This window comes from Nilaparvata lugens, chromosome 3, assembly GCF_014356525.2.
Source record: "Nilaparvata lugens isolate BPH chromosome 3, ASM1435652v1, whole genome shotgun sequence".
Lineage (NCBI taxonomy): Eukaryota > Metazoa > Arthropoda > Insecta > Hemiptera > Delphacidae > Nilaparvata > Nilaparvata lugens.
In genome coordinates this window covers 60,560,075-60,583,448 of record NC_052506.1, presented here as the reverse complement: position 1 = coordinate 60,583,448, position 23,374 = coordinate 60,560,075, and the positions used below count along the sequence as shown (strand labels likewise).

The 23,374-nt window shown below is 34.2% G+C and overlaps 1 protein-coding gene and 1 long non-coding RNA gene across 2 annotated transcripts; one reads left to right on the top strand and one right to left on the bottom strand.

Moving 5' to 3' along the window:
- Positions 1-2,030: 2,030 nt before the first annotated feature.
- LOC111054511 (synaptic vesicle membrane protein VAT-1 homolog) lies at positions 2,031-11,967 on the top strand. The gene is made up of 6 exons (XM_039424267.1): positions 2,031-2,219; positions 3,416-3,631; positions 6,737-6,944; positions 8,236-8,481; positions 9,385-9,620; positions 11,848-11,967. The coding sequence occupies exons 1-6, from the start codon at positions 2,061-2,063 to the stop codon at positions 11,914-11,916; spliced, it is 1,134 nt and encodes a 377-aa protein (XP_039280201.1). The 5' UTR covers positions 2,031-2,060; the 3' UTR covers positions 11,917-11,967.
- A 9,102-nt stretch (positions 11,968-21,069) lies between these two features.
- Positions 21,070-23,002, bottom strand: LOC120350523. Its single transcript, XR_005570847.1, has 2 exons — positions 22,836-23,002; positions 21,070-21,780 (listed from the first exon to the last, which is right to left on the bottom strand). It is a non-coding gene; the product is annotated as an uncharacterized LOC120350523 (long non-coding RNA).
- Between the last annotated feature and the right edge of the window lie 372 nt (positions 23,003-23,374).

Here is a 23,374-nt window from a genome sequence, read left to right as displayed (position 1 = left end):
CCTAACCTCAGCTTTTCCTAATCTAAGCTTTTCCCAACCTAAGCTTTTTTCCTAATATAAGCTTTTCCTAAACTATGATTTCCTAACCTATGCTTTTCCTAACCTTAGCTTTTCCTAATCTAAGCTTTTCCTAACCTAAGCTTTTCCTAAGTTGAGCTCTTTCTAATGCAAGTTTTCCTAACCCATCTTTCCCTGACCTAAGCATTTCTCAGACCCAGCTCCCCCTAACCTAAGCTTTTTCCCAACCTGAGCTTTTCCTAACCTCAGCTTTTCCTAATCTAAGCTTTTCCCAACCTAAGCTTTTTTCCTTATATAAGCTTTTCCTAAACTATGATTTCCTAACCTATGCTTTTCCTGACCCTAGTTTCTCCTAACGTAAGCTTTTCCTAACCTAAGCTTCCCCCAACCTAATATTTTCCTGAACCAAGCTCCTCCTAACCTAAGCTTTCCCCAATCTAAGATTTTTCTAACCTAAGTTCTCCCTAGGTAGCAAAAAATGGAATTGCAATATTTTTATTCCTTACTGTACCTATGGTAATAGGGCAAGGAAAGTGAAAAGTTGACTTTCTACTGCTGTAGTTTACAAGCATAAGCTATTCAAACATATTTACATACAACAATACTAACACACAAAACATTTGACAGAAAAATAATCTCAAATTCTTAGCCAATAATAATAGAAATAGATTCAATAAACAAAAACTGATTGCTTCCTTTTTTTGTCATAGTTCTGGAAACATTACCGATGTACTCAATGCACTCATTTACACATTTTGAAAAACAATAATTTCTACAATATATAATTATCAACTTGAATAGTATAATAATATTCATTTCTCATAACATATGAGTCTATGGTACTTATTCAGGATCAATACTAAACTGTTTTTAAAAGTAATGCAATTTCTGAGTTAATATCAGTAGAAAAAAGAATTTTTTTAAGCTCTAACTTGAATCATTTCTGATTGATTTTTTGTCTTAATTCTGGCGGCAATTTATTGAATAATCTTGGGGCCAGATAATAGAAATGTCGCTGCCCTGTGGTCGTTTCCCTTCTTGTCTCCTCTACCATTCCTGACACCATCCTCCTAGTTTTAAAACCCTTGCTGTGACAAATAGTTCCTCTGATGGATAATATGGATCCTTTTTGAACATTATTCCTAGAACGATTCTATGTGCCCTATTAAGGTGGTTCAACAGTTGTAGGAAAGGCTGCACCCCATGCCACAATATCATACTGAAGGACTGCTTGCACCAACCCCATATACACCTGTCGCATAGCTCTACTTGGAAGGAGATCCCTTAGCCGTGAAACCTGGATCATCAAATACCTCATAGGTTTTGTTATATTATTTACATGGACATCCCAGCGTAGATACTGATCTATGGTGACACCAAGGAACTTGCAGGTGTTAACCTTTTTGAGTTTTACTCGACATCTACACCCATCAGTCCTACAATCCCTGATCTCAGTAGCAAATCCAGTGCAGGAGGCTGACCAGTCTTGTTAAGAGAGAAGGCAATGAAGTTAGTTTTATTACTATTTAAAGTTAATTTGTTTACATCTAACCAGCATTTTATTCTCGCTAACCTATTCTCTGTCAAATTATAAACCTCCTCCCATGAAGTGCCTTTTATGGTAATAGGGCAAGGAAAGTAAAACGGCCTTATGAATATTGGTATGCAACATACCATTCTGGTACCTAGTATCTAGCTGAAATGTTCATTAATTTATTTTTACATTTCACATTATTTCTCACGATAAGCCCGCAAAATAGTTTTGCAAAAATTATAATATTTATTATAGAATTAGAATTTAAGTTGAATGTTTGCAATTGTTAAATGGTCACTGGTCAGTTATTGGTTTATCAGGATTCAAGAGTCCAAGAATCTGTTTTCTGTTGTTTTACTACATGCATTTTTCCAGCTTAGGCCTTCTCAATTCTGTGTGGATGGTTCAGTAGGTATGACCTTATTGATTTATGTATTTTTCCGATTATCAAAGTTAATGATATTAAGCTAAGCTTTTCATAAACATTTTATCTTATTTCAGGTAAAATATGGCAAATGAATCGTTGGTCTACACCAATGAAAAGTTGAAAGATTTTTCACTAAGAATCACTCGAGAAGTTCTTGAAAAGTGTGATTCGAACGATTGTTCTGGTACCAGTATATTCGCGGTTTTAGATAAATCATCTGAACAAAGCAGTAACGGCAAGGTAAGATGCAGGCATAATTAAACCTACAGACCTGAAATTGCATTTGCATGCAACTATTATAAATTTATTATCACTGCTGGAATTTAATTGGCTTATCTCAAGATAGGCCCGCAAAATAAAACGGTTAGCAAAAATTATAATAGACGAGCAAGTGTGACCGCGCTTTGCAAGGGTCTGTGAAAACAAAAACCGATTTGAATTATAGTTTTATAGTTCACTGCTGAAAATTAAAGTATTAAGCCTATCCTATTAAATTGAAATTGAAAATAGAAAAATTAATTGAAAAAAAAGAATATAGTTATTTATCATTTTGTCAAAGTGAGTTTTCCTATGTTGAAAATCCACATTGAAGTTGAAAATCTCATCAAAAAAAGGACTGTGATTGGACTTGTTCTACAATTTTTCATTCACAAGTCCCGCTCGCTACTCCATGACTTTTATCGGTACTTAGACTTTGAATTAAAAATTGAATGAATGTGTTCAACTTTTTAAATTTCCGTAGGATTAATCAGCCTTATCTATTAAAAAAGGCTTTTAACCATCCTCGAAAATGTAGAATGGCCTATTTTTATCCAAAATATCAAGTCAATCAGTTCCGTAGTTCAGAAGTGATGATGCGTCAAGCATATATTTCCTATCCCGTACATGTTAATGAATGTTTTTTTAATAATAGGATAGAAGAAGATATAAATAATATGGGGTACAAAAATGCATACACACTTTGACGGAAGCTAAGACGGTCTGAAACGGCCTCACAGTCTGCATGCGACTTACTCATGCCACACTATCTTTTGATCTAACATTGTACTATACAATACAGAGTAAGATTCATAGTTGTACGTTGTTTTGTTCTCTTCACGTGCACTGTCAATATAAGTGTATACATTTTGGACTCCTCTGTAGATAGACTTTATAGCCTTTACACACAGATAGTGATCTGCTGGTGGCGATCAGAGCTGTCTTAGGTATCTTCATCTATCTAAGATATCTACATCGATATCCTCCTAAGACCGCTCTGATATCTGCCGCAGATCACTTTCTGTGTGTCTAGGTCTAGACCCCTCATATGTTAGTATCTAAGTAGAAGGTAAAAAGATGATCAATTACTGGTAGCAGAATATAGAACTATGAAATAATAAAATTACTCATGTTCTCAATATTTCTACATGAGCTAGAGTTTGGATTTTTTATTACAGACTTTGGTGAAACCAGAATTAAAATTTGAGACCAGAAGTGTGCCCCCGCTGAACCCCTCTGATGTCCAGGTCAAAGTCTTCTTTGGAGGGCTTAACTTTTCTGATGTGTACAAATACGACGGGAGGTTTTTGCAGTACACACCACTACCACTGGTTCTTGGAATGGAGTGTTCTGGAAAGGTTGAGGCTGTTGGAAGTCATGTGAAAGAATTTGAGGTAAAATTTTAATTTATCAGTTGCTATCATTATTTGCAATTTGAAAATTGTTGGTTAAGACGCCTAAATATGTCCATCTAGATAAAATTATTTCCACGAGTCAATAAGAATATACAGAAGGCCAACCATATTCAAATAACCTCACATTCAGTTATCATCAGTAGGCTAATTATCATTAAGCGTTTCTCATCTTTGAAATTGAATAAAACAAACTGTGTAGGCTATTCGCCAGTTCAAGTCAGAAAGGTCAAGATCTTATGCGTGATGAGTGCCGCTGATTCTCCTGCACATTCCTATACGCAGCGACATTATTCTTTGCAGACCTTGCGAACCATTGTTGTATGGGTGTTGTTTAAACATTCACCGAACCAGCTTCCTCAAATTTGTTCACATTGAGATTAGTCCTCTTGGTAGAATCATTATTGCGACCGTGAAATGGGCAAAACATTGCTTGCGCACAAAAAATATTTCTTGATGAAACAATTTTACTAGTAGTTCTGTGAACAGTAGACCTCACGTAGTATTCTCATCCACAAGTACCTGATTCAAACTATAGACCTTATGGAAATACAGCAATAGACTGGCTTCTCCACACATCTGTGTAATCACTTGTCAGCTGATTTATGATAAATAATTCTATAATCTGATTTTTACTCTAATATTCGCGTATGAAGGAGGCTTTTCAAACAATGAACCTTTCTAGCTATTTTTATTGTAAGTGAATCTGTATTATTACAGTGAACTGGTGAATACTGCATTATTTTGAAAAATAACTTCCCCATTGTCAAAAAAACCATTACATTTTACGATCAGTCTCCTTATCTGATTGTTTAAATCAGCTAAATCATCAAAATAGCAGAGAATTTACGCAGCATAGCAATTAGTTTTAGAGAATATTGTCCTGAAACTGACCCAGATGATAATTGGGTTGAAAATCCCTTCTGCTGTCAAGATAGAGGTGAGATTCGCGGGCTCACTGAAAACGAACAAGATCAACTTGTGGATTCATCCATCTGTAGTGAAATGAATAAACAATTTGAATGTAACTCAATTTTGGCAGACTTTTGGGAAACAGCACGAAAGAACTATAAAGAGCTTGGAGAAAAGACTTTGAGGTCAATCCTTTCCTTTGCAACAACTTACCGTTGAGAACAAGCATTTTCATCAATGTGTTTTATGAAAAACAAGTTTAGAAGTCGACTCGACATGCAGTCAGATTTTAGAGTGAATGTGTAAAGTATGGAGCCTGATATCTCAGGAATCATGAACTTGAAGGAAAAATTCAACTTTTCTCATTGAACAATATTGGTGATAATTATTAGGAATAGTGGACCTAGTCTTCATTTTCGCAACTTATTTCAGCTGAGGTACCATACAAGGATCGCATTCTCATTAAATAAAAATACTAAGAAATTGTCAAAAACCACAGATTTATTGATACTTAGAAAGACCAGTTTCGGTTGTTACACCATTATCAATCTCTGATAAACCTCTGTTCAAATCAGAGATTGACAATAGTGTAACAACCGAAACCGGTCTTTCTAAGTATCAATAAATCTGTGGTTTTTGACAATTTCTTAGTATTTTTATTTAATATGAATAATTACCACAATATCAACTTCTCAACTACACAAAAAGTGATCGCATTCTCCATATCGAAACCAAGTTAGTGGAACAATTTCCGTACTGATTTTACAATAACAATAATTTTACAGTAATAATAACATGAAAATTATTATGATAAATGCACACAAAAAAATATAAATCTCAAGTTTTTTTAATAAATTCAAATTGGGTTTTATTCACAAAACCATTACAAATACAAATATTATTCTAACGTACCGTAATTTAAATAATGATAATCAATTATTAAAAAACTACCTACATTTTTCTTGAAATGTCAATTTCTTCTCGTTATCGAATTGAGTTATGAAAATTCAATGAATTTTCAATAGAGTCTGAAGCAATCGAAAATAATATTTAACTGGCTCTTCCTGATTGTACTAATTAGTTCAAATATTCTCTATTCTGACAACCTATTTAAAAGATGGTAGATAGATACAAGGCATATAATATATTTTTTTCACTCTGTTATATCATCAGATTAGATTAGCTGCTATACTTATTACTATTAAGAGTGTGGGGGGGGTATGTGCTGGCGGTAGATGGAACTATTTTAAGGAATGCATTTCAGGAATAGTGGGCGTCCGCATAAATATAATAAATGGATGAGGGGGTCCTTGGGAAAATTTTGTTGGGAACCCATGTCTTAAATAAAAATGACAATCCTTCTCAAACTGCTATTTGAAATCCGCAATGCAATAGAATGTGAATGTCGACAAGCAGAACGTTCCAATGATCGTTAGACTGCTGTTCTCATCCTCTGCACATCCTCTTGCGACCTAATGGATCTGCAACGACCGTGTGTGTCTATTGTTAGTGTACTAACAGTTCCCTCTAACTTCCGAACCCAGGAAAGAATTGTGTTAGCATGTTTTGCGTGGAATGTTGATCTAATGTGATTTAATTGTATTGATTTAAATTCAATGTTGAAAATGTTTCAATGTTGTGTTGATTTAAATTCAAATTTAAAATTGAATGTTGATTTAATTCTGTTGCGAGGAATGTTGATCTATCGTCTAAAAGCTCGTTGTGTAGCGACCACAGATTTATCTGGCGTTTGTAATAACGGTGAACGGCAAAACCACGTTGAATATGTTGCCAAATCATGTTTACACAAATGTGGTTAAATAATGAACAGAAATTTACCATGGACAAAATTCTAACAATGTGAGAGTTTAGTTATCTACAATGTGACCTCTTAATCGGTTCTGCCGCACCTTGTATGTAGTTTATTGAATCTTCCCCATCTGAACTGTAGCCCACAAAGCGAAAAGGATCCTCCAAAGTGGAAAATCAATGATGAAGGCTCCCAGTTTATCTATTCATTCTCAGATACACTTTCAAAACAAAAATGTTCAATTGTCATCAATCTAATACTTGATAGAACTGATTCAAAAACATATTACGTCAAGTTTCCTCGTGATAAGTAAAGCCATCATACATTTTTCCTATATTACCTAATAATGTTTTCGTTATTTTCAGATTGGAGACTTCGTGGTCTGTTACAATGCAGATGGCGGTTTGTTTGGAACAAGTGTGATAATCGACAGAACACTTTGCTATAAAATCGAAAAAGATCATTTGTTCATTTCATGTCTTTTGCCAACTGCATACATGACAGCTAAGTTGGCATTGTTTGATATAGCCAGGATTGATGAGAGAATGTCAGTTCTTTTCAATGGAGTGTCAGGTGAGTACGTTACGCCCGCTGTGATAATAGTAATAATATCTTGTCCTTCTGGGATTTTTTATCAATTTCTGAATATTTTGAAACATTTTGTAGGCACTTCCATGAAGTGTATCATATTGTACAGCAGTTTGATTGTTTCCTAATGATTCATCTGTATAGTTTCTACTAATGCATTACATTGGTTTGGAAAAGACAAACATTTTTATTTTGAATTCGCAAAACTTTCATTGACATACAATCAGCAAAGTGAAGATGATTTATCAATAAATTTTATGAATAGTAAATTACTAAGAAAGATTAATAAAATCTTTCTTGCGTTATCAAGGAATCATAATAGTGAGATGCAGATTGATTTCATACAAGCTTAGTTTCATTTATTAAGGAAGGTGCATTGTGAAGAGGTATGAGATAGATGGAAGAGGTCGAGGTCAAGAAAGAGTGTATTAATTTGTTTTACGTTGATGCATCTATATCTCGGCTCCAAAGAGGCCTCGCGTAACTCATTTTGAAGACAACAGAGTTAATATTTCGAGGGATTAATGCCTTATGGGGAAATGATTGAGAACTCATCCCTCTACTTCTTTTCTATGGCACCTCTTCTCTACCGTTATCTGTATTCTCACTGCATTCATCAAGGAGTACCACATGATTTTATTTATTACCTACATTAACGGTGATGAATTTCATTGTAGTTATCCAAGAACCAGTCTGTTCTAATCTAAGCTCGTAACATCAAAAACCAAGGCCACATATTTCAGACGATTGAACTCATTGTTGAATTGAGTAAATGTTAGGATAAAAGGGTGGAAAGATAGGTGAACAGTACTTTTCAACTATATAGGTGCGTACAGACTTTCGCTCTGCTCCGCAACCGAACGTCACTCCAGCAGAGCGATTGATGATCGACCGGGGAGCAACAGTGGTTCGACCGGGGAACGCGAGAAGAGCTAACATCTACCGTAACGTTCATGATGGGTGCGACTGCAGAGCGGAGGCGGAGCGACTGCGGTACGATGGAGGAACGAGGGCGGAGCGTGCTCGGTGCAGGTTGGAAGCGCTTATATGTGTACGCAGCTTAATAGAGGAATGTAGGCTAGTTTATAGGAACTTTTTTTATAAGAACGTATTCTTTCTCCTCAAGCTTTTGTCTCAAGTCTGATGTTACACATGCACTTGCATAATTTACTTGTACGATCTAATTTACTTGTACGGTACTGTATATACTGTATAACTTGATATCTTCACAATGCATAAAAGTTAAGAGTGGCATTAAAGTTGTAAATGTTTACAGGATCAGTTGGATTGGCTGCAGCAGATCTGGTGGCTATTATGGGAGGACTCATTTACGGAACTTGCTCTGAACAGAAAATCGAAACTGTAAAAGGCACTGGTAAAGTGCATAAGCTGTTCACTTACAAGCAATTGGAGACCGAGTTGAAAGACACCCGGTTCGACATTATATTGGACACACATGGAGGACCAGCAATTACACACTGCATCAATCTTCTCAAGCCCTTTGGAACGCTGGTCATTTTAGGTGAGAATTATTCATTCAGCATAGGTACCATACCTATTTCTTTGCAGTTAATTACAAAATCGCTAAAATTATGAGAGAAAAAACATTATCTATATGATAAGTTCAAACACAGATTATCAAAATATTAACGGCAATATAAAATAATGACCAAAGACACCAACAGTATGTTGGTAATGTACGTACATCAAGGTGAATCCTGTCCATTCTTGGGGGTTTCTTTTACCCCAAGTTTTGAAAAAGATTTATCCCAAGCTACCCCAAGTTTTATCATACTAACTTTTCAATGGTGGTTGAATATCAATAAGGGTGAAGCTCAGGGCCTTATCTCTCACGGATCAAATAATGTTTCCTTATCTCCTCAATAGTGTGCAAATGTGTACGAACAAGATATAACAGTTCAATAAATTCATTATACTAGCTTGTAATAATGAATTGATAAATTACTTTCATTTAATTATAATTAACTTTTGTTCATTATACTGGCTCCATTTGGTATTATATATTCCATAGCTTGAAAGAAGCTATTTCCTAAGTTTTATCATACTTACTTTTCCAATTGTGGTTGAATATCAGTAAGGGTGATTCCAAAGGACTTAATCTCCCTCGGTTCAAATGTGCCCTCATCTCCCCACTAGTGTGCAAACAAGATATAACGGTTCAAGGAATAAATCTTTCATTATATCCATTTGGTACTCCATATATTGAAAGAAGTTTTCTCATTCCACGTCTCATGTGTGGGCTGAAAAAAGCCTTGCCTCGAGCGTCTACAAATCACAAGGTTGCCCTATCATACTGTAAACTGTAGAATCAACTATTATAATTACAATCAAATGCAATACTCAATAAATTATTATAATAATGATAGAGACTAACCAGCAAATAATATAATTTCTGAATTGTCAGGAGCTGCAGGAGTAGTGTCGTCGAGTGCCGAGGACGAGGCAGCATGGTTGCAGGCAGGAAGCAGCATACAATCCGTCGACCTGGTCACAAAGAACATCAAAGTCGCTGGAGCTCATCTGGGAAACACTCTCAAACATTATCCCTCCCACTTCAACAACTCCATGGATAAAATTTTTTCTCTACTTGATGCAAATCAAATCAAACCAGTTTTACACGGAGTTTATCCATTCCTTGAAGTAAGTCAGTTTTGAATAATTCAATACAAAGTTATTGGTTGAAGTTGATTTTGAAGAATTATTATTTCAAGCTAAATGATATCAATGAATGAATTTCAACGCCACCTCTGTATCAGGGAGAGTTACAAGTGACTAATATCAGAGATAGAATACAAGCTTATATATTTTTTATATTGAGGTTGATGCCCACATAAGCCCTTAGGCTTGTGCGTGGGTAATGAGTGAGAGGGATGATGACTACTTTTTAGGTAGTCGGGACCGACGGTGTATCGTCTCCTCCGGAAGACGGGGTGACCGTATCTATGTGATTGTACTGTGGTCAAAAACTTTTTCCCCGGTCGCGATTTGAACTCGGGTTCTCTTGATTATTAGCCCTTCGCGTTATCACTTACTCCAACGAGCCACACAGCATATTTCATCTCATAGCAGTAAGCATACTCAGTAAGCTATTGAAAGTCGCAGTAAGATTCTAATTCTCTAAGTGAATGTCGCGGTAAGATGAGTTACACGCACCCCAATTGCCTATCTCCTTATATTTCATCTCTGCTAATATACCTAATATTTAAGTGAAAAGAATTCAGCAAGCTTGCCATACAACAATCTAGGCAGACTAAAATTAATTGTTATTTCATTTGTTTAATCAGTTTGAAGTATTGCAAAAATGAGATCTCATTTCTAATTCTAAATCTATGTGAGAGAGTTTATCTTCCATCAACAATCTGATTATAGCTGAAAATAATTTAGTTTGAGAATACTATTCTAGCTACCAGCAGGTAGGCTTATAGGTGTCCCATAAAGAACGCAACATTTAAATTGCACATGATTGTATGCTTGGTTACTGTTTTGTCATATGTTCTGTCTGCGGTAAGCCGACATGGAGCGACACGAATCAGAAAGGATCAACACATTGTGATTCTCAGAAAGAATTATAAGTATGGGGAATGTTATGCCGAATCGAGAATTTCCGGTCGTAGAATGTCACCAAAGTCGTAGAAGACATTTTTTGTCTCATATCGTGTTCGACTTTGTCAGTGTAGTATATACAATAGGTATATACTACACTACAGAATATACACTATCGGAAAATGGAGATAGGTACCAGATCCTCTACATGGCTTAGCTCTCAAATCGGGAATAGAGTCAAAAGGAAGGCTTGGTGCAAATGCATCCCTTTTTACTTTCCTTGCCCTATTATCATAGGTAAGGAAAGTATTGCTTTCCGAAAAAAAATAAGGTACCCCAATTTCTAAATTTCTATACGTTTCAAGGTCCCTTGAGTCCAAAAAAGTGTTTTTTGGGTATTGGTCTGTGTGTGTGTATGTGCGTCTGTGTACACGATATCTCATCTCTCAATTAACGTAATGACTTGAAATTTGGAATTTAAGGTCCTTACACTATAAGGATCCGACACGAACAATTTCGATCACATGCAATTCAAGATGGCGGCTAAAATAGCGAAAATGTTGTCAAAAAACGGGGTTTTTCTCGATTTTCTCGAAAACGGCTCCAACGATTTTGATCACATTTATACATACAATAGTCATTGATAAGCTCTATCAACTGCCACAAGTCCCATATCTATAAAAATTTTAGGAGCTTCGCCCCATCTATGCAAAGTTTGATTTTAGATTCCCAATTATCAGGTTTCAGATACAATTTAAACAAAACATTTCAAGTGGAAAAGATTGAGCATAAAAATCTCTACAATTAATATCCAGTAAAAGTTTCACCTGAAATTGAAAATAAGCTTGAAATTCGAGAAAATAAGATTATTCAATTGCAAACTGTTGGCAACTGTTGATTCTATTGAATCATTCACTATGAAGATATAGCAGACTTCGTGTGTCTGCAGCGCTATTGTCCTGTCACCAGCTGGCTTAGATCTTTGAATAGTAGACTTGAGATGCGCGTGAACACTAGCGTCAGTTGATCAATTTTCATAACGGCAAGGAAAGTTGTGTGAGTGCGCCACACCAGATTTTTTGAAAAATCGTCATACATACGAGCACGATATTTCGTAGATGAGGCTTGCCGGTACAGTTAACAGTTTACAGTGAACAAATCAGCTGTTTTACTGAGTCCCATCATATTATTCAGAATGGCTCAATTTACAAATGGATAAGCATTTCACTGCTAAACATATTCTTGTCCTTATTCTTATTAAATCAATTCTAGATAAGATTCAATGATTATGTACTAGTATCTAACTAAAATTAATTTTTTTCAGGTAGAGTCTGCGATCAAAGTTCTACTGGAAAGAAAAAATGTTGGGAAAATTGTGTTGAGGTTTATATGATGACTGTAAATGTACCCTTCTTGGTTTAATAAACATAGTATAAGAATAAAACTTGATTTTTTTCATTGTTTTTAGATAATCCATATTTCCAGTAAAAAAAAACTTCAACATGGATTCTTTTAGGCTGGCCACCAACGGTAGAACAAGCATTATTGACCGAGCGAAGTGAGGTCTAAGATTCAAGTCGACGGTTTGGCATTTCTCTTAATGTTTAAATGTTTTTATGTTGCGCATTTACGGCGAAACGCGGTAATAGATTTTCATGAAATTTGACAGGTATGTTCCTTTTTTAATTGCGCGTCGACGTATATACAAGGTTTTTGGAAATTTTGCATTTCAAGGATAATATAAAAGGATAAAGGAGCCTCCTTCATACGCCAATATTAGAGTAAAAATCAGACTTATAGAATTATTATTATTCATCATAAATCAGCTGACAAGTGATTACAGAGATGTGTGGAGAAGCCAGTCTATTGCTGTACAGTATTTCCATAAGGTCTATAGTTTTAATCAGGTACTTGTGGATGAGAATACTGCGTGAGGTCTACTGTTCACGGAACTACTAGTAGAATTGTTTTTAAATTAAATTAACAGCTGTCATCCAGCTGTGATCACAACGGAACGCTCCGAGCAGAACTTTTTGAGGTTAGGTTTTTGTAGACAGACAGACTGTCTACTAAGGTTGGTGACAAGTATCATCATTGTAGCCTACTCTGGCACTGAGTACACATTTGAAAGAATACATTTTATCTATTCATTATATTAAAGGTTATTATGTGAGCTGAGGATGGTCAATTTTCATGTGAGGAAATCAATTTTCTTGTTAATAAAATTTGGTGATTGTGTATAGACTTTTCTCTATTAACATTTTTTGACTGCCTGTTTGAATGAAATGACTGATTCGATATTTCGAATGGCTGTTGGCAGCTTATAAAGTCTCGTTCCAATATGGAGTTTCAAATGCTACGTTTCTATGAATTGGAATGGAATGATGTTTCTATTTCGAGTATTATTATACTGGTCTGTACAAAATTGGAATTTTTTATGTTTACTTTAACAAACACTACCAGCTGATAAATGTAAATGAAAGGAAGTGTGAGGCCCGGTTCCAAAAAGCCGATTAAATTTTAATCTTGATTAATTTCATGAAAACCAAGAAAAGACTTTTTCAAAAAGAAAGCTTCTCTGATTGGTCCTTGTAGAATTAATCACTATTAAAATTTAACCGGCTTTCATGCAACTGGCATTATGTTGAGATCTTTGAAAAATGCTTTACATGAATCCCTTGATTTCAATCTACAAGTGACTCAATATATTTTTCTGCTTAATGAAAATTTTACGGCTGTCTACGAAATTACCCCACTATATTGTACCATAGTTCAAATAGGAGTAAAGATGCATGATACACGGTCAATAATGTGTTTCTATCAAGTGAGTTGGAAAGAGTTGAAATAACAAAATAGGCTATCATTATATAATTATTTGTAATCTTCCAGTGGTTTGTTAATTGTTATTGGTTGTTTATTTCATGTTAGAAGCCTCTCGCTGATGATGAAGTTAGTTCTACAGTTAGTGGTCAGCCACGTAAGCAATTCTTCTTTCTTCAATTAGTTTGTCATCTTTAAGCTGCGTACACATATACGCTCTTCCAACCCGCACCGAGCACGCTCCTCCCTCGTACCGCCCTCGTTCCTCCATCGAACCACAGTCGCACCGCCCACGCACCCATCATGAACGTTACGGAAGATGTTAGATCTTCTCGCGTTCCCCGGTCGAACCACTGTCGATCATCAATCGCTCTGCTGGAGTGACGTTCGGTTGCGGAGCAGAGCGAAAGTCTGTACGCACCTTAATATTTGTCAATTGAGGTGCAAAAGAAATTTTAGTATAATGCGTTAATGAGCACATTTTATATCAAAAGAAGATATTTTTTCCATACTATAAAAATAAGTGAAGTTGAATTTTAACAATTCTAGTAGATAATAAAAAGCTCTATTTAGACTTTCATGCAAATACAAATGTATACAGGTTTTGCCAAATTTACAAGTGTGAAGTGTAGACCTCGACATGATAGACATGTCGATAAGGAGACAATATATTTGAAGGCAAAGTTTGTCTCATACTTTTACTGATAAAAATCATTATCGAATATTTTTACTTAAAAAGATATTGATCAACAATTAGGGGAACTAACTCACTCAGTAAAATTTGTTTCGGATAGTTTTGATAGTTTCAAATCGGATATCGGAGAAATCAAAAAAGCTAATGAACAATTAATCACTGAAAACCAAAAATTGAAAGAAGAAGTGAAATTTCTTTCTAAGAGAAATGAAATATTAGAAGAATATACCAGGAGGGAAAATTTATTATTAACCGGTATACCTGCAACAAAGAACGAAAACATGGACGAAATCCTACAAGGCGTAGCCAGTGCTCTCAAAGTGTCTGATTTTTCATCAAACGAAATCAGCGTCGCTCACAGACTGCCATCCATGAACCGAGAGACTACACCGATGATTGTCGTCAGGTTCGTGAGAAGGAGTATGAGGGACAAATGGATGACGGCTTTCCAAACCATAAGCAGAGAAGATAGGAGCAGCCCCGGAATCGACGTGAAAAAAATCAACAGAAACCTGCCGAACGGACACTTCAGGCTAATGAATCAGCTGACTGCCAAGAGTGCTAAAGAACTGAAAGCCGCTCGTGAGTTAGCTAGGGAAAATGATTGGAAATTCGTCTGGTTTCGTGGTTCACAAATGTGCGCTAAGAAGTCGGAGGGCTCACCTGTATTCAAAGTCAAGGGACTGGACCATCTGAAAAAAGTTATCAACGGAGAGGAATAAAGTGTTGCTACAGGTTTGATTAAACATTTATTATGAATGATCTCACGCAATTTGTAGATAGTATTAACAGTGTTAGGGAATGTGAAAGTACCGATGAATACTTGAACTATATCCAGCCCCTTAATTATGAATTGAATTTTTTTAGTTTAAATATAAGAAGTTTGAAAAGAAATTTTGATCAAATTCTCATTATTTTGAACAGCATGAGAACAAAATTTGAGGTTCTAATTTTTACTGAAACCTGGACTTCTGAAGAAGAAAAATCACTGTTAAACATTAATGGCTATAATTTATATATGAAAAGTAACTCCTTGAATCGTTCAGATGGAATTGTCATGTATGTAGCTAATAGTATTTCCTCGAAAAAAATTGATAGTCCAAACGAATATCCTTTCTTAGCTGTTGAGCTGCAAACTAAAAATAATAAATATTTAGTAACATCCGTTTATAGATCTCCTAGTACAAGTATACCTTTATTTATAGAACAACTTGATAATTATATGAATGGTTCATGCTTTAATTTTGATTATTCATTAGTGATAGGTGATGTAAATATTGATTTGTTATGTAACTCTAAAAAAACGCATGATTATTTGTCTATTATGAGTTCGCATGGGTTTGAGTCCTTTGTCAATAGAAAAACTCGTCCTGCTTCAAATACTTGTTTAGACCATATTTTTTCTAAATCCAAACATAATGACTCATTAAAAACTGCTGTATTAGAAATGTCAATTACTGATCATTATGCGACTGCTCTTCACGCATCAATTAAAAAAGATGTTTGTTCTCGATCTAGTAAGCCATGTAAGTTTATTGAAGTGAGGAATGTTAATAAAGAAAAGTTGTTAGAGGAGAGTGCTTTAATGAATTGGGAGATTGACGCGAATAGAAGTATTGAAACATTAGTAAATGAATTTGTAAATAATGTAAAAACGTGCATCAGTAGAGCAACAGTTATTAAAAAGGTTAATTTAACTAAAAAACATTTGAAACCTTGGATGTCCAATGGAATTCTAAAGTCCATAACTATAAGAGATAGATTATATAAAAGATTGAAAAATGAACCATTTAATGTAGAGCTGAGAAGGAAATTCCTGTCTTACAGAAATAGAATAGTAGATCTAATTAGAAAAGCAAAAGATTTATATTATCAATCAGAAATAAATAAAGCTCAAGGTGACCCTAAGAAGATATGGTCTGTGATAAATCAAGCAATTATTGGGGTAAATAAGAATTCACAATTACATGTAAATCAAGATCTTAATGCTTTGAATGACTATTTTGTGAATGTAGGTATAAATCAAGCGCAGGAAATTGATATACATGGACAGAATGAAGATCAATATTTGGAGCAAACAATAGATATTGAAAATGCATTTAATTTCAATTTTGTTACTGAAACAGAAATCAAGGAAGTAATCAAAAGTTTGAATGATAATAAGGCACCTGGATGGGATAACATATCCAACAGCGTGCTAAAACTATTAACTGACACAATCTCTAAACCTCTTTCAGAAATTTTCAATTGTTGTTTTTCATCTGGATACTTTCCCTTACATTTCAAGCATGCAAAAGTTATTCCTTTACACAAGGGGGGAGTAAAGAAATACCTCAAAATTATAGACCAATTAGCTTGCTAAGTTCTATTTCTAAAATTTTCAAAAAAATGGTAAAGAAAAGATTAGTTGAATATCTAGATGTTAATAAAATCCTTGATAAGAGGCAGTTTGGTTTCCAACAGGGTAGAAGCACAGAGGATGCATTGGAGTCCTTAACTGAGACAATATACAATGGTTTCAAAACAAATAAAAAAACCTTGGTAATGTTTCTGGACCTGGCCAAGGCTTTTGACACAGTACCACATGATAAAATGATCCAGAAACTATCTAATATTGGTATTCAAGGAATAGAGTTAGATTTCTTTGAAAGTTATCTAAGGGTAGAAGCCAAATCGTTAGCTGTGGTGGTAGTAATAGTGAGATTAGAGATGTGACATGGGGTCTACCTCAAGGGACTGTATTGGGACCAGTTTTATTTTTGATCTATGTTAATAACCTGCCTAGTGTACTGGACTCAGTTGGGTCTAAGACAATTTGTTTTGCTGATGACACAGCACTTATCTTCCAAGAAGGTTCCTGGGAAGATGTTATCAAGCAAACAAAAGTGGGTTACTATAAGGTTTCTCAGTGGCTAAAATGTAATTATTTGAGACTAAATCTTGGTAAAACGAAATGTATGACCTTCAGTCCAACAACAAGAGGAGATCTAGATATGAACAGGCTTTGTTTGAATAATGCTTGTAACAGGTATCCATGTGATTCTTGCAATGAGGTTATTGAGAGTGTAAACAATTACAAGTATCTTGGTATTTTTGTTGATAAGCATCTACGCTGGTCACCTCAGATTAGCTACCTTTGTAGAAAATTAAGGGTGGTCAATTTAAAAATGTACATGCTTAGAAGTATTTTGAGTCTAAAATTACTAAAATCTGTTTATTTTGCTCTATTCCAATCCTTAGTTCAGTATGGCAATTCTATATGGGGAGGAACTTTTGATTCAACTTTAAAACCTCTATTTGTTTTACAAAAGTTAGTTATCAAAACAATAATGAGGTATCCGAGAGATTTCCCAAGTGTCACATTGTTTCAAAATTCCAATCTGTTCACTATAAGACAATTGTTCATTTTAAAGACTATTAAGAAACATGTGCTCAAATTAAAAAATATTCAAAATTTTCAAAGAGTAACTAGACAAGTCGCTCAAAACTTAATCACAATTGAAAGAGTTGATAGCACCCTATCCCGTAGAAGTATTTCTTATTTGAGAAATAAACTCTATAATAAAGTTCCAAGAGGATGGTTGATAAAGAAGCCTAAAATAAAAGATTTCCATACCTGGGTGAAAGAAAATTATTTCTATTCAATTAATGATTTGGTTTAATATTGATTGATGTTGTATGAATCTTAAATTCAGCTTTATGTATATCTTTAATTTATTGTTATTTCTTAGAATAGAATATTTAGTTGGTTGAATGTTAATTACTGTTAGCCTATATTATAATATTGTAGGATCATTTTATATATTAATATTAATGTATAAGTGAATAAGTTATATTAAGACTCCACGTCGGCGTACAAGTTTTCTTTTGCCGACGTGTAGCACAAAGTTGTCAATTCCCTTTCAGTTGTATTCTGTATATATTTTTGTGCAATAAACGATTTGATTTGATTTGATTATATCGTACTGGTATTTCAAATATAGACTCATATTTTATACGGGCTACAAGAAGTTCATACAAACTTCCACATGAAGGATTCTTTACAAGAAAATAGTGGAGAGACTGCAATAATTGGATGAATAAGAAGCAAGTTAGCAAATTTTTTGCTAATATAGAATAGGGGCTATATTAGAATATCTAGGAGCTATACAGAATAGGGGTGTAATCCAAGTTCTGCCCTTTATCCGTTAAATGCTTTTTTGGAATCTACGTAGTTTAGTTGGTATACCTGCAAAGTTCCACTTTAATATCTTTTTTCTCGAGATCATGACGTTGATTTTTAGAAGGTTATATTAGTCAGCAGTTCTCGTTTCCACAGTCTGTGATCAGAGCTTAGGCTTTTGGATTGGTTGTAAACAGATAATGCTTCATGATTATTATGCTCTAATACGTTATACTTTGCTTTTGAAATCATAAAATCAACTTCAAGTAATAGAAAGTATTTGAACTTGATTATTTTTTATTCAATGAAACCTACAATGAGCAGGCAGTGTTGACAAGAGTGACTATTCTCAGTTGAGTGAATCGGATGAAAATGAACGGTATAATCAACAAAAAAGAAGGAAAATCAGAAGAAATTCGGGGAAAAATACACCAGTAAAAAAGGAACAAAAGTGGAGGGTAAGAATTTTAAACAAATCAAAACTTGTTGCACCAAACAATGTTACAAAAATGTTAATGTGTGTGAGCAGAAGAGACTCTTGAAAGTCTTTTACGATTATGGTAACAAATCTCTACAAGATTCGCATCTAGCTAGCTGCATAACATTCGAGCCTGTGAAAGTGAAACAAGTTACACTTAAAACGAAAAATCGTAAGTACTCCTAGAAATATAGTTCAGATAATACCCAGCAGATACCAGTTTGTCTTCAGTTTTTCATTAACTTGTATCAACTAAGTGAAATGTTCGAAATAAAATGACGGATAGAGCGCCCATGAATGACATGAGGGGAAAGCATTTTAATCGTCCCCATAAAGCAGATGATGTTGTATAGGACCTGGCCAGGGCTCATTTGGAGGGTATTCCACACAGACCCTCCCACTACACTAGAAACAAATCGAAAAAATTGTATTTTGAATGCTCTTATTCAAGTGTCGAAGTTCTATTTTATTTGTTTTGAGAATACTATAAATCACAGACTGGCAACAACCAGATTGGATATGAGTCATATTACAAATTTTTCAAAACTACAGATTAAACTTTCAAATTACCAAGAACAGATGTCTGCGATTATTGTACTGCTTGTAATGTGAGGTTTCAAAATAATCCAAATGATACATGCAAGGTAGCTCATGGTATCCATTTTGAGGAAAGTTTCTGCTTATGAAGGAGTAGACCCCCATTTTCTTAATCTGTCCAAAGATCAGAACTCACGTTGTCTTATGCTAGAATTTTATTATGCCCAAAATTTGGCTCTTCCTAAATTAAATGTGACACATCCCAATTCTACAAAAGACTTCTATGGCTATATCTATTAAACATTCAACGACGATTCGAGCTTTTTTTACTGTTTCAATGAAACCGAGACAAAGAAAGACCCTAACACCGTATGCTCTTTCTTGTCAGATTATTTTTTTTTTAGCAGGAGAACTCTGGAGAATTTTGATGAACTGATTCTATTCTCAGATGCCGTTGGAGGCGAGAACAAAAATGTTAATATGATTCGGTTCTGTTCGTGGCTAGCAATGAAAGTGAACATCACAGTGTTGCATATTTCTGCGGTCCGCGGTCATTCGTACAATCAGTGTGATCGCAACTTTGGATTGTATAGTCAAAAACTAAAGAAGAAAGAACATTTATTCGGCTGACGAATATTTCAATATTTTCAGCACAAGTAGATATAATCCATTTCATATCATTGAAGCAGGTGATATGATTTTTGATTGGGGTGAAACATTGAAGAATCTTTTTGAAAATAAGAAATCTACTTGTAAGAACCATCATTTCAAAATACAATCTTACTGTAGATTACAATATTTGGCCAATGGCACTGTGTGTGTAGCATCAAGTTTCAGCGGATGTTTCACTCCATTCATGTTTGGGAGGCAAAATAAGCATGGTAGTGTAACTTGAGTGTTCCTAGTGTTTTACCACAACCTGTAAAGCCGGGTAAAGAGGATGATGTCAGAAGTCTCTACTCATACCTGAGTGACGACCAAAAGGCATATTTTGACAATATATTCGCAGTCTCAGGCAGCTACCACTTAGGTTATATATTGAAATGTATATAACTTTTTTCCTTATCTCATATTGGCCTATTTCGACCAAATTTTGCAAAGTCCAGGCAGCTACCACTTAGGTTATAAATTTAAATGTATATAACTTTTTTCCTTATCTCATATTGGCCTATTTCGACCAAATTTTGCAAAGTCCAGGCAGCTACCACTTAGGTTATATATTGAAATGTACATCACTTTTTTCCTTATCTCATATTGGCCTATTTCGACCAAATTTTGCAAAGTCCAGGCAGCTACCACTTAGGTTATATATTGAAATGTATATCACTTTTTCCCTTATCTCATAAGACTTCTACCATTTAGGTAGTTATAACTTTTCTGTTTGTTATCATTTATCATTAATTTTTGAAAAATAAATTCAATAAATATCATCATTATTAAGTTTTTATTAATTAATCTTTCATTTTTTTTTTATTACTTTATAGCTAAAATATAATGCAGAGTCTCAAACGACTGAAACTGCCCTTCTTCCATTCAATGTGAATGGAACGGAAAAAGGGCAGTATTAAGCTGTTGAATGGAATAAGGGCAGTTACAAGCATATTTTAAACATTCAATATAGATTAAATGTAGCTGTATACTTTGAATTTTTATATTCCACTCTATTCATAAAATATCAAACTACCATATAATACAATTTCCAAGTATTTAGAAAAAAACCTCTCTATTTTAAAACTAGTTGAAAACTTCAAGACCCATTTTCTCGAAATCTCAATTTCAGGTTAATTCCTTTAACTAATGGATACTTTTATCTCATTATTAATGGATGCTAAGAATTTATTGAAAAAACTGAAAATAGTTTCAAGAACTTTATTCTTCAGAAAATATCAACTTCATAATATAGACAGAAAATATCTGACAAGTTAACAGTAATATACATTATTATATTTACACGTAGCTATACAATTTCAAATTATGATCAATTTAATTGTACATAAGTAGATAATTTAATACAGACAACCTACATTTTTTTTAAATAAAATAAAGATTAGGGAGATAATTTATTCATTCATTCACATTTCATAATACACAGATCGAATAATATGATGAGAAAAGGACGTACAGGTCCAGACCAAAACTGCTCCCTTTCCGAATTTTGATACAATTATGTGGAATCATACCAAATAAATTGAGATGTGATCCATAAAGGCAAAATCAAATTATGGAAAATAATGTGAATCGAGTAAGAATATACATACAATTCATCAAATTTACTTTAATCAAAAACATGAGAAGCATAAATGAGTAATAATTACTATGGTTTATACAGTATTCAATAGTTACAGTATTATTTGCGATAAAAACTCAATACTGGTGGAAACCACGGTTATGAATAATATGCAAAAAGGGTTATCTCTCACAGTCATACTAGTCTATCATCCTTCATGACATCTTTTAAAATAGTTCCACTTCTACCAGATGAGAATTGAGACAAGTTGGACAAGGCCACATCTGAAAGCAGCACCGAAGGAGATGCAGTTGAAGATGATCGTCTACTCTTTGATTCCTGAAGAAAAAACAAACAAGTTATTCGACTAGAACAGTCTTAATGAAAATATAATAAATTTTATTGAAAGGAACAAAATTCGTCAAGTTAATCACTTCAAAATCACTTCATCAGATACATAACAATCAACCGCCCAGAAAAAATAGGTAGAATAACCTCCTATTTTTTTTTAGTTCATTAAAAAAGTCATTGTGAACTGTAAGATGTAGTAAGGAAAAAGAAAGATAAGTTCGACATAATATGTCGACAGTTATATAGAGAAATTCAAGTTTTATAGTGGAAATGATAGGAAATCTTAGTTGTCACCTTTCCTGGTATAATATCAATTGTTTATTCTTGATAATACTGATAAAAGTGTATGGTTAAATATATTTCAACATCAAATATATTTATGGTTTGATAATATATTAACTAGCCATTTAATGAATTAATAAATGAATTTAGCCATTAAATTTTCATAGTTTGATAATAAATGTTCATAATATAAGATATAATATTCTGGTAATTCATATATTGTATTACTAGATAGCCTATAAACGATTTGGCAACTGTGCGAAAATGGAAAAATAAAGGTCTATCTGCTTTTTATGATGACAATGCAGAATTTCAATACAGTATAAATAATGCAGATGATACCGATTACTTAGTATAAACATGATTAATGTACTCTGTCCACCCAATCGGTGAGCTCCCTATCTGTCGAGCCGTACAGATTCGCCTGAAAAAACGAATCGTGTATCTGAGCCATAATTTTTAATGGTCAATTAGATTATTTAATGACTGTACAAGAAACTGGACCTTGAACTATCTAGTTATCAAGTAAATCGTCAAAAACTGGGACAATAGATCCCACTCTAATATTAGCGTAGGTTGTTTGTTACAGCAAGTAGCCTATTCATTTACAGACTTGAGCGTAGTAGTGATAATTGAATGAAATGAAGGAACACACAGTGTTAGATTGATTCCAAATCTCCGATGGGTGGTACTTGAAGGGACATTACCTGATTTTTAGTTTGAAGAAAGTGAAATTGAACCAAAAACTTATTGATACTCACAGCTTTCAAATCAGCAAGAGGGAATTTCAGATGTGTTTGAGGCTGCGACTCATTCTCCAGAAACCTCACAAATGCTTCAGACAGTGACTGCAGAACAATAAAATCACCAGTTGAAAAAGAAAAAATACAATAGAAGCAAGTTAAAAACAACAAGCACACATTTCATACTAATCTAGTCAACCAGTGTTTATAGCATACCGCGTTTGATGCATATGTGTAATGGGCCCAAGAATGTTCATGTTGGAAAATAGATGTTTAAAATGTTTTTAATGAAGAGCTGTCTTACAGTCAGGACCACACTCTCCTCAAAGAGAATGTTAGTGGAGAAACGTGGATTTTTTTAGAGCTACTTTCAGAATGGCTTTCTGGACAATACAGAGTGGCTGAAGTACCGTCTTGCAAGCACCACCCCATGCATCTATACCAAACTCCAAAAGGGACTGGACATATGCAAAATATGCCATTCTAATCTCTCTCTTATCCAGTACATCGCTCATCATTCTGAATGCATATATTTTTTCAAAGTTTTTTTTTAATGT

Bases quoted from the DNA above. Each gene is read 5' to 3' on its own strand.
- LOC111054511 (XM_039424267.1), top strand. From the start codon at position 2,061: ATGGCAAATGAATCGTTGGTCTACACCAATGAAAAGTTGAAAGATTTT. The intron at 3,632-6,736 runs GTAAAATTTTAA...CGTTATTTTCAG, and splicing joins GTCATGTGAAAGAATTTGAG to ATTGGAGACTTCGTGGTCTG. The intron at 9,621-11,847 runs GTAAGTCAGTTT...AATTTTTTTCAG, and splicing joins GAGTTTATCCATTCCTTGAA to GTAGAGTCTGCGATCAAAGT.